We start from the raw sequence: 12,470 nt of genomic DNA, 5'->3' as shown, positions 1-12,470 counted from the left end.
AGAGATTGTAAAATGAATAAATTAATCACGTGCAAAATAACTGTTTAATGTATATCTTACATATTTTTTTTAATCTAAAACTGTGAAGCTTGTTGCAAGTAAATCTTAATGTGTATTTTGTACTAAGCTAGCTCCTAGCTAGCTAGGAATGTGGAGAAGTAGACCTCTTTTAATCCCTCTCCACTGCAGATGATGACAAAAGTATCATGACTGAGCAAATCGAAGCCCTTCCTCAGACCCAGAGTCCTACCAGTACACCTGTGGTGGACAGACCCGCTAAACGGGCCCCTGGCAGAGGAAGGGGCCGTCTTGGCACCACTGAGAGTAAAGTGTTCCGCAAAGTACCCAGCCACCATCCACCTCGAGAGGAGATAAAGAAGAAAAAAGGTTCCAATTCTGTATTCAAGAAGTATTGTTTAGCTTAAAACAAATTATTATGTACTTTGATTTATCAATGTACATTTTACACGTCACTTGTGTAACTTGAAATTAAGCACAGATTTGCCTCTCTGCAATACATTTAACCGAGGTTTGCATGTTGGTATAATGCTGTCTCTCCTCTTTGCTAGTAGGGGTGAGGAGGGTTGACCAGAATAAGGTGTCAGCCCTCCAAAGTCGTTCTCCATCTCGAAAGAGTGTAGCCAAAGCGGCGGCCAGACACCCTAGGCCTGCTCTGCTTCACGGCTCTGCTAGACGCAAGGCCACAGGTGAACACTTTTCACCAGAAATCAGTGCTGTGGATAGAGAGAGTGCAACCAAATTCAAATGTACATTCTGCAACCTCATTTGTATAATCTTTAGACTGGCTTCATACGAACTAAACATATACATATAAATAACAGTAAGCTCGCGAAAACAAACATTGCTAGCTAATTTCTACAAGAACCTGACAAATGCTGAATTTTTTTGTTTAACCCTACTGAACTGGAAATGCAATCTAACCATTTTGATTTGAGCTGTAGCTACAAACATACAGAACAGGTATTGAAAACTTTGATGACTTTGCTCTCTCTCTATTGATGGCCCTTTCAGGAATCAAGCAGGTGCAATGTAGCTGGCAAACATCATGTGCTGCTTACCCATTTTTAAAACATTGTGTTTGTTTGTTTTTTTATGAGCTCAACTGCTTTGTCTTTTATTTTTTTTGTTCTCATTTTATCCTCATCACAAGTGGAGTATTTACTCTTGCTTGGCCTCATTCATATTTTTTTTTCTGCTCACTGATGGCATTGTAAACTGTGATTGATATTTAATGTGTGAATGTATAGCTACTCCGGTTTCTTTTTCTGGTAGCTAAATGTCACTTGTATATGTTTGCAGGGCTGCATGTTAAAGGTTGTGTGTTTGGTCAGCTGGTGTGAAAAGGTATATGAATGTAAAGTTAGAGTGACCCAAAATGTTGTGATTTGATGCTTCACATGTGTAGAGGGTGTTTCACCAATCTCTGTCATCATGATGTGTCTGCTGTTAGAACACAATACAGCAAACACCCTTTTCTCCCAGTATTGGTGTCAGACATTTATATTTGGACAATTCAGAGTGCATTTATGGATGTGTAAGTGTGTTGTGTGTGAATATTCACACTCGCAAATGTCTCCCCTTGCTGGTTTACATTGGTCATTACAGCAGGCTGCTTTCTTTACAGGTATGGAAAGCCATCAGCCCCTCAGTGTGGCCCACCAGTCCAGGGAGAGGACCACTGTAAGTACTATCAACTACGACACACTCTATTTGACACTTTTTGTGTGGTTTTTTATCTAATTTGAATTTATGTTTTTTGGATAGCATGTAAATATGAATATGAATCAATAAATGCATCATCTTAAACCATATAGAGGACAAAGTAGAAGGCATTAAATAGAGTCCTTGCAGTACATCTAAGTCTATTCAAAATGTTAATTTCTATTCTAATACACACATTAATTCCATATCATGGGATGAGGTTTTTTTCCAGTGGTTCTTTATTCTCTCAAACAACACAGAACCACATCTGTAATTTTTATTTTATTTTGCTGCTCTCTGTATATTTCACAACATAACCGTATTGCATGATGGGGCTTGTTGTTTGCATGACAACCCTGACATTTTCTTCCTTTTTTTCATCTCTGCATGTCTGAATGTTAGTGTTTTGATTTCTCTTTGTGTGCATATTAATTTTGTCTTGCATGCCTGCCTCTGTCTTTCTGCCAGTCTCGACAGAGAAAATCTGTGAGTATAGAAATCACATGAGAGTAGTTTGACAGTTATGTTTTACTATTTTACCAGCAACACCTGTAATGTATTGTACAAGGCCAAAGGGGCTCTCTCAAATATCTTGAATTCCATCTTTCACCTCTAACCACACTCATGCAACATGTTTCTGTTTCTCAGTTTAGTCTACCACTGTCTAAAAGTTTCATTCTTGTTCTTTGTGTCATGTTCTCCATGCAAGGTTTTTCTTAATGGTCCAGTGTGTAGCATTTATTTATCTATTGGCATAAATGAAATATAGTATTCATAGGTATGTTTTCATTCATGTATAATCTCCTGAATATAGGAATCATTATTTTTTTGTTACTTTAGAATGAGCCTTTTATATCTACAGATGCTGCGGATCGCCTTTCATTGACTCCGCCATGTTTAACTGCTATGTTTCAGTTACATTAACCCAGAGGGAACAAACCAAACACTGTCTCTACCATAGGGGCATTAGCATTTTTTGCATGTTTCACAGCCACCACAGTTACTCCTTTGCACTTGGAAGGACAGGGTGAAGCAAGGTAGATGCGATTTGCAACTACACCACTAGATGCCACTAAATCCAACACAGTGGACCTTTCATAGAAAATCAAATCATCACTTGTGTCTGTTGATCATTCAGTATCTTGATTTAAATGACCTTAACTTCTTTAGTGCAACTGAAACCTTAAGTTCAACTTTACTAAAAACACAAGATACTGATACTACAAGATACTGTGTGCAGAACACTTGCTTGTCATGTGTGCATTTCATCTCCACTCCATCCCATCTCACCTTATCCTTTTTCCATCTGTTTTTCACTTCTGCCTACCTGTCCGCACATCATCCTCACATTCTGCATGCTTTCCCGCCTCTTGTGCGGCTTGGGGTCCAGAGCCCCACGAGGGCGGTTCTGTTAAAGATGGCAGTTCAGCGCCGGGCATCCGATCACCATCCCCCCCGGCCCGGCTCTGCCTGTAGCCTTAAACGGAGCCCCCTTGTGCAGGCGGAGCTCAGTGGGGTCCGCCCCTCCTCTGCATGTGCCCGCCCGTCCCCTCTGCCAAACAAATGGGCAGAGCAGGTAACGTGAAAGAAAAAGAGGGAATTGATGGGTTGCTGGAGCCAATGTCCATGCACAGTGCATGTGAATGAGCCTTTTTATTGACTCTTGAGTGTGTGTGTGTGTGTGTGTTCATTCAGGAGAGAGCATACCGCAGCCCTGAGAAGAGGTCGTCCCTGCCTAGGCCTGCCAAGTCTCTGACACGCCACATCCCTGCTGCTGAACAAGAGGACAGCACCCCCTGCAGGCCAACCTGTAAGAACATGCACACATATACAATGCAGAACCTTCCAGCTTGTTTGCCTCCTAAATTAACTTCACAGCAGCAGGTTGCCTCTTTATGTCCGTGCACCTATACTAATGACTCTCCTCAATCACATTCTTTTATAAGCCTTTTTAAAAAAAATTGAACTCGTACCACCTTACACCTCCTGCCCTGCTTTTCTTCTTTTGCCTCCCCAATTCTTTTTCCTCCCTGTCCTTTTGCCTCTCCCCTCGCAAAGCGTTCCAGTCAAGAGCGGACACCAGGTCTGGAAGAGCACCTGGTATGACAGGTAGAACACTTAGTAGCTCCTATTAGACCCATCGTACCCTCTTCATCAACATACGACACCTGGTTATTAGAAAAAGTGTTTGTTGTTTTGTATTTTAAATTCCAAGATAAGGGTTTACATTCTGTGTAGAAGTGAGTATCATCTATTGTCAAAGCCTTCATTCATTCATCTTGGTCACACTTTTTTGAAAGGTGTTTGCAGGTTTAAAAAAGACCTTCATTTTCCAGTCCGAAAGAAGGTGGTTTTGTCAAATTTCTTTAGAGTATTTTAAAATTTTGTTAAAATTTGGCTTTGTCAAACCTGCAGTTACCTTATCAGAGGAACAGGTGGGATCCATAACAACAGGTTGCTACCTCATGTTCTTATTCAGGATGTTGTCGGCTAAAATCCTATTGGTCCTGCCCAAGTATCCCAGCAACAAGCCACCAGCGTTAAATGAATTAAACTGCCTGTGTGTGCTTTCCTGCTCCTTCTCAAACATTCTTGTTTGAGCTGGGTTGTTTGTTTTGTGAAAACTGAGCAAATTTGGTGCTCTGTTGACAGCTCCATGAGTGTTATGTTTCCTTATCATCATTATTAGAACCAGATGAAGTGTAGTGTACACTTAAATTCATCTGCGCTCTCGTGTTTTTGTCTCTATTGATCTCTATTTATCTCTCTTTTTCAATCTTTATTCCTTCTTTTTCTCTTTGTCTGGAGTTTCTGTCTCCAGGAAGGGTTTTCTCTCATCTCCTCATCATTGTAATCCAGCAATATCTCTTCTTCTCTCAAGGCACAGACTCGGCACGTTCCCGATCAGTCCGTAGCGGAGCCTCCACCCCTGGCTCCTCCGCCGTCACACCCGGCACACCCCCCAGCTACTCCTGCCGCACCCCTGGCTCACGCACGCCCGGCAGCCACACGCCCAAATCCTTCAGCGTCCTCCAGGAGAAAAAGGTGGCGGTGATCCGAACCCCACCCAAGTCTCCTTCCTCCGCCCAACGGCAGCTGAAGGTTCTCAATCAGCCCCTGCCTGACCTTAAGAATGTAAAGTCAAAGATTGGGTCCACCTCCAACCTCAAGCACCAGCCGAAGGGCGGACAGGTAACAGTGCTGAAACATGTCATTGAAGAATGAAATCACACTATCACGTAGTGGCAACTGAATTAAATCTGCACTTCGAAATATTTTATTTTAGTTCATTAAAACAATGCTTTTGTCACTCTGCCATGAAATCTTTACAGCACACAGAAAGAGACAAATGTATTGCAATATACAAAATAGTCTTTAAACAACAGGGAGAAAGACGTATATTTACATAAATACATATTTAACTGGCATCATATTTCATCATTTCTGAGTTGTTCAAACTTTCAAAATGTCATGCATTTACCTGCCACATGATGGCAGTAAAGGACAGAAATTATTGGCTAAATCAAATCAAGCAAGACTAATGCTTTATTATCTTCAACTTCTAATAATATAATTTCCTCTTCAATAAAATGTTAGTATTAATATTAGTATTAAAAGAAATACACATAAAAAGATAGATGCAAGATATAGGAACATTCAAAACAAAGCAAAAGAGATTGCTTATTCATGTATTTTGCCATTAATTTAGAACATTTTCATCTGGCTTAATCTGACTTTAAAAATGGATTTCTGATTCCACCATAAAGTCTCTATTGGAAAAAAGACTGAAAATGTGAGTTTAAGCATTGATGTCATAAAAATGCTTGAATATCTCTCCCCACGTCTACATTATCACTCACTGTCTGACCTGCCTCTAAACCTCTACCGCTACTTCCTCTGACTGTCCTCTCCCTGTCTGCTGTCAGTCTGGATAAACCGTCATCGGCTGCCTCCGGCCTCTTCCCCTGACTTACCCTTTGTCTTTCTTCTCCTTACCTTTCTCAAATTTCTCCCTCTTGAAGAAGGATGAAAGTCAGCTTCAGCTGTACTAAACAAACCATGTGTTAGTCTTAGGAGCATTTAAAATAGCTCTTCTCTTAAGAATATTTAAAGAATCCTCTCAAGGAGCAGTCAACCTGCAGAATGATTTGCCCTGGGGATCTGCTTTCGTCATCGCAGTGCAGGATTTTCCCTCCGGCTCTGGGTATTAATAATTGCAAGCAGGCGGAATTACTTATTGAGAAGTTGCATCAAGGACACAGAATTAAAATATATCACCTCACATTACTTTTTCCTCTTCATTTGTTTATGTTTCAAACAAAACTGTGCTAGGTCCCCAAAAAGAGGGGTGTATAACATATGTGTGGTTGACTAACAGACTAAGATTTAATCACATAACCAAGGCAACAGACAGTCTTAATGTTCCCAGAGTATTACAGAGGTGTGACTTTTCATTAACTCTGGTGATGTATGAGGGAGGAGGCGAGTAATTGTCATTTTTGCCAGCTCTTCTTTCCTCTTTGGGGAGAAATGTGACATAGGGACAGACATTTTTAATGAAGCTGGGTGACGCATGGCTTGGAGGAGCAGCACAGCAGGCTTTGTGGAGCACAGTCTGTCATATACTGGAGCTCTTTATCACTCTAATGTCAGAATTAAGAGTTGATGATGTCTGAATTTATTTAAGTATAAAAAGAAATATGTTAAAATGACAATTAATAAAATGTTACGACATATTTATAGTAGGCACTTTATGTGGATATTCAAGACCTTTTTCCTGTTTCCATTTCCCAATTCCCAAGCTGACGTATTCATGTTGCTTGTTTTGTCTGAACAACGTACCAAAACCCAAAAATATTCACATTATCATTATAGAAGATAAAGAAAAGCAGCAAATATCAGTAACATTTGGCATTTTTGCCTAAAAGATCATTGATATTCGATCATTAAAATAGTCAGCGATACATTTTCATTCATTTTCTGTTGATCAGGTTTAATGCAGTTGCATTGTCCTTGGTTGACCTTGTAGCTGTCTGTGCTGCAACAGCTGTGGAAGAGACCAGGTGGTGAAAGAACTGTGACAAATGAGAAAAAAACACCAATGAACGAACAGTGTGCATCCGTATTTGTGTGTGCGCAGGTGAGGGGAAGAGCTGTCATGAGAATCCAGGTCAGGTCGGTGTAGACCAGCAGAGACAGAGGCTTGCTGTCAGGGCTCTTGAACCTGATCCTCTTTCTATTTTCTTTTCACCCTCTTTCTGTGTTCACTGTGGCTCTTTCGAACAATGGAGTAGGCATTATTTTTATTTTTATTTTATTTTACACAAACTGGTGCACTAGGCAGAAATACTCTCATTGGTAATATTAAACCACCAAAGCTTGTCTGTTTACTTGTTTGTTTTCAATTTATATGTTAATGCTTCCTAATATTAATTACCACCACTGTTACCTCTTTAATTTATTAACCCATAAAATATTTTTTATTATCTTATTAAAGTCTAACTTGGCCAATGAGAGTATTCCTACCTCCATAGCAGCTCTGAGAAATATTTGTATAACTAAGATTTACGTTTTAAAGTGTTAACCCACAGCTTTAATTACTGCCACGCCTACCAACTGCTTAGTCGAGTATTTTAACAAACAAAGCTGTGGCAGTGTTTGTGGGTGGGAAGCCAGTGAGGAATCATGTCTTTGTTGCTAGCGACTCCTACTAGTTGGTTGGGAGAATAAAGTCACACCTAAAACCACTTCTTTTCTCAGAGCTCTGTATATGAGCACAAATTGTAAGTAAACACAAGTTAAATGTAAATGCATGTAAAGACACGTTGATCACTCATCGCACACTTACCTTAATGAGGCACATATAGTGTTTTCTTTTTTTTTTTATGCGATGTTGTTTTAGGTTCAAATTTTACACGAGAAGCTGGACTTCAGTCATGTTCAGTCAAAGTGCGGCTCCAAGGATAATCTGAAGCACACGCCCAAAGGAGGCAATGTATGTACGCCTTTCTCTTTTCTCTCTCTCTCTCTTTTCTCTCTCTCTCTCTCTCTTTCTCTTCTTTCTTTCTCTTTTCAGCTGGGGCTGTTGTAGCTCTCTCTCATTCTACTTTTATGTGTTCATCTGTCTACCCATCTGTGCATCTGCCATTGGCAGAAGGGTTTACTTCCAAGGTGCAACACATCCATGTTACTTATTTGTCAACCAGGAAGCAAAGTTCGCCTCTTCCCTCTTAAAAGTGATATTTCTTGTTGTTAGTTTGTGCCATCCATTTATTTATTGTCTTTAGTACTTGTACAAATAGTGAGTGGATGTTGCGCATGGGATTTGAACTCTTTCAAATATGCTTCAGTCTGCTGTAACAACTCTATTCAAAACAGGGACAAGTTCAAAACTCAATGGATTGCAGCACTAAAGATAAATTCCTTTATCCCTGCATCAATAAAAGGCTTCAGTTTGTTTTCCGGGGCCTAGATCATTCAAATGCCCCAGCGCCAAAGTGAATGCCGACAGATTGATAGGTCATGGATTTAAAATTGGGACACTTTTACAGGATTATTTTGGGTGGGAAAGGATAGGGAGGGGGGCATTTTTAAGCTCTCGCCCCCAACCAGTTTGAGACACCCTCAGTGTTCACTGTTTGTTTGTATAAAAAAGACACCCTGTCATTCCCAGGTCATGATTCCGAGTGTTAAACTGGACTTTAGCCACGTTCAGGCTAAATGTGGCTCCCTGGACAAAATCCAACACGCAGCGGGCGGGGGAAACGTGAGTGATTCAAAAACAATTCTCCAAGTTCTCTTACTTTAATGAACCTATTCATTCAGGTGTTTGTGGTTTGTGGTTTGTGTGTTTTGTGCCTCGGAAATTGGATTTCCTGCCAGCACCAAAAATATCACATTTAATATTTCTTACAGCATCTCTGCATAGTGTAAACACTCCTTTACAGTGTGCAACAGTTTGTACTTACACTACATATCACCCATGGATAATAAAGTTTATTGAAGCGCCTGCTCGTTGTAGCGTCACGTAGTACCTGTGTTCTGTTTGTTTGGTGTCTGTGCTCTGACTGCTTGCTTTCATCTTAAGCTCTCTCCAGGGAACATCAGCATCTCTGTGTCTCTTGTGCCGCCAAATGTTGATCAACTTAATCTGCCCTCATCCACAGATTCAAGTTGTGTCATCTCATTGCTGATTCTTCTCTAAACATATCATATCAGATCAGCTTTCTATTCACTGTATTTCATGTCTGTTTCTTTTTGTAGCTTCCATCTCTCCGAGACATTTGTAAAGCCATTAATAGTTTTTTTACTATTTTCCTTGGAAACAAATGTTATGTGCTTTTTGCTGCTGCCCACAGGTCCAAATCCAGACCAAGAAGATCGACGTGAGCCACGTCACTGCCAAATGTGGCTCCATGTCCAACATCCGCCACAGACCAGGTGCTATTTTTTTAATTTAATTTGGAGGTGCTAAATTATTATTATTCACACACAATTGAGCATATACATACATTACCGTCTGACAAGGCATTTAAGGATTTTAAGGAACACTGACAATAATTGTCATTTGTTTATCCTTAATTTTGCTTGTCCAGAGATTCTCAGCAGATTGAGCTGAAAAAGTCTGCTTTAACTCACTCTTGTTTGTATCCAATGTTTAATTTACCATTTCATGTCTTTATCTTGCCTTATAGTGAAATTAATATGTAGATATAGAGAAAAATCTTGTAGAGCATTGGTTCTCAGATTATGATACGGGTACCACTGGTGGTAAGCAATCTCCCTCGAGTGGTATGTGGAGAAATCTCAGAAATATTTTTAAAAATGAATCAACTTCATTTAAAAACAAATAATATTATCAAAATCCCAAAGTCTGTATATACACTGTAGAATAATGAAGCCAAAATATCCCAGGTACAGGCACTGCCGACTGGGCCAACAGGGCTTAGCTGTCAATCATGATGTAAAACCTCCCTTTTATGACATCAAAGTGTCAGGATGTATGACCTATACCACAGCCAGCCACAAGGGGATCTGACTGCACTTATGGGGATCTGCCTTGTTGTGTATTTTTATATACAGTCAATAGTTTGGCCAATAAAACATATGATTGTGCATAGATTTGCCATAATATCAAGATATCCTCTTTTATTTTCATATCATGATGATGATGATTTCAAGCCTAGGCATATCTGATACAGAGTCAAGATGGTGAATAGATAAAGCTGTTGTTTATAAGCACAGCGTCCTTCCCATGCACTGCAGTGTGTGATTCTTTGCCTCGAGTGCGTTGTTCAGGAGAAGCTCTGGCCTGCAGGCGAGTGATGCCCCATGGGTTTGACTCTTTTCTTCTCCTTCTTGCTGTCCTGTCCCCAGGGGGAGGTAATGTACGTATTGAGAATGTGAAGCTGGACTTTAAAGAGAAGGCCCATGCCAAGATCGGATCCCTGGGCAACACCAGCCACACTCCTGGAGGGGGAAACATCATGGTAAGAAAAAGCACACAGATACACTCTCCTGTGCAGATAAAGTCTCAGTCACTGCCAGTTTCTGTAAAAATAAAGAACCTGACCTAAAGTCTTTCTCCTGCACCACCAGATCGAGAGCCACAAGCTGACCTTCCGGGAAACAGCCAAAGCTCGGGTGGATCACGGCGCAGAAATCATCGTCACCCACTCCCCCGGGGTCGAGACAGGAGGCACTTCCCCTCGCCTGTCCTCCGCCGGCAGCATCAACCTCCTGGAGTCACCCCAGCTCTCCACGTTGGCCCAGGATGTCACCGCTGCCCTGGCCAAGCAGGGCTTATAAGCGGACTGCCTCCGCTTTCGGTTACCCTCCAAAATCCATTACTCCTCTTCCCATCAATCTCATTCACTCATCCAGTGTTCTCCCAAGGTCCCTAACTGCAACGTGACCCCAACACACACTCGACCCCACAGGTTCTACAGTTGTAGTTGATTGACTGTCTCGTCCGTCAACCACCCTTCCAGCGGGATTTTAAAAACTGAATTCTCTCATTATTCTTCATTCCACGCCCAGTCACTCTTTGTCTTTCGTTCATTTTCATTCGCTCAAATATGGACATTTTTGTTTTGGTTTTAGATTATGATGAATGCTGAAGTTTGAGTGGATGTGTTTGTCCAAGAAAGCATTGGTGGTTTAACGACTGTACAGCGATTTTTAGCGTGAAAAGCATCACATTCCACTTGGGTGGAGATTAAGGCGAAACTCATGCATAATGTCCATTCAGAATTTATATGGTACTGAATGCAAGATATAACTACTAGAAACTAGACGCTAGTCTTAAAGATACAGCTGTGCGAGAGACTTAACGTACAGAAATTAGGTGTGTAACTGCACCTGCAAAATGGCTGATGAGCATGTTTGCTAAAATGTGACTTTTTAAGTCAAACGACATGGGTTTTTTTGTTTTTTTGTTTGTTGGTTGGTTTTAATCTTATGATTTTCTGAAACGTGCTGAATTGTTGGACAAATGGTGTTCTCTTGTTATGTTTTCTTTTTATATATATGTCACTGTAGTAGAAGTTGTTACAGTTTTGTACATTCCCCGTGGCTGCACTGGCTTTTTAGCACTTAAATGTGGATAACCATTGCAGTTTTGTCGAGTCAAGCGCTAAAAGACTAGCTTTCCAATAGATTTTTCTTTTCTTTTTTGCAAACCAATGGGCTGCTCTTTTTGTTTGGTTTTTACGTTAGCTCTGTGATTTTTATAAGGCTGCAACAATGCTGTTATGCTGGCATGGCAAATAAATGATAAATAAATTAGATCTATTTGGAGCAATCTTAAACTTTTCGGTGTGAGTGTAAACAACCAGGGTGCATTCTAGTGTGTTCAAGGCCCCTCATGCTCCCGTGGCCTTTCTCTTGCAGAGACTGGGTTGTATAATGTATTTGAATGGGCAGCAGTCCCAAAGTTTGTTTGAAAAGAGGAAAGTACGAAGCTTTATATGAAAACATTCCATTGAAAGAGCAGCTACTTGGCCCTTTTGTGTGTTTGAACCAGTAACTTAACAGGAAATGAAAGCAGAAAGGACAAAGAAATGAAGAACGGGAGTAACCCTCAACTTGCAGCTGTTAGAATTCAGAAAAAAAAGAATAGAAACAAAACTGTTCTAGCATATTCTCTGCTCACCATTGTGAAACTCTGCCCCCCTTATCCTCCTCCCCCGATGTCAGTTACCCCTCCAGTGTTTTTCTGTGCTCCCTTTACTCTTGCCTCCCTCTTTGCCTGTGTAAGTGTATTTAAAAGACCATGTAGATGTGTGCACACTTTTCCGATGTTTGAGACGTACTTATGACAAATGCTCCTACAGGATGACGACAACAGAAATAAAGAAAATAAAAACTGGTTCACTCTAGTCTCTCGTATGAATTTTAGAAAATGTTGTGATCAATTTTTCTCCAGCATGGAAACACAAATATGTTGGTGCACATGGTGGATGTGTAAAATGTAACATTAAGCCTCTTTTAGATTAGTTTTTCTTGGGAAAACATGTTTTTGTGTACATGAAGGCTATTATTCATAATTCATTAACAAGCAACAGTGATGACATACTACATACTGTATTAGTTATAGTAGTGTTTAAAGCTTGTACATTTATTTACTTAATAATCTTATAAATATTTTTCTGCACTTCTAGATTCACATAGTGAAAACTAGGAAACCTAGTCGTGTTTGTATTGTTGTTTTCAATGCTATTTAGTTACTGTGCTAATTGAGTTAGGTT

At 40.3% G+C, this 12,470-nt stretch overlaps 1 protein-coding gene across 1 annotated transcript in view; it reads left to right on the top strand.

Moving 5' to 3' along the window:
* The window catches only part of LOC118339782 (microtubule-associated protein 2-like), a 58,818-nt gene extending 46,728 nt beyond the window's left edge, over positions 1 to 12,090 (top strand). The window contains exons 7-15 of the mRNA XM_035677509.1: positions 190 to 387; positions 573 to 707; positions 1,646 to 1,701; positions 3,418 to 3,532; positions 4,604 to 4,914; positions 8,396 to 8,488; positions 9,081 to 9,162; positions 10,099 to 10,211; positions 10,321 to 12,090. Of these exons, the coding sequence (XP_035533402.1) occupies positions 190 to 387; positions 573 to 707; positions 1,646 to 1,701; positions 3,418 to 3,532; positions 4,604 to 4,914; positions 8,396 to 8,488; positions 9,081 to 9,162; positions 10,099 to 10,211; positions 10,321 to 10,530 (1,313 nt within the window). The 3' untranslated portion in view covers positions 10,531 to 12,090. The remainder of the gene's footprint in view (positions 1 to 189; positions 388 to 572; positions 708 to 1,645; positions 1,702 to 3,417; positions 3,533 to 4,603; positions 4,915 to 8,395; positions 8,489 to 9,080; positions 9,163 to 10,098; positions 10,212 to 10,320) is intronic.
* The last annotated feature ends 380 nt before the right edge of the window (positions 12,091 to 12,470 follow it).

Source organism: Morone saxatilis, unplaced genomic scaffold (genome assembly GCF_004916995.1).
Source record: "Morone saxatilis isolate NCDOM2014 unplaced genomic scaffold, NCSU_SB_2.0 Contig6, whole genome shotgun sequence".
Taxonomy (NCBI): Eukaryota; Metazoa; Chordata; class Actinopteri; family Moronidae; genus Morone; species Morone saxatilis.
This window is presented reverse-complemented; position numbering and strand designations above follow the sequence as displayed.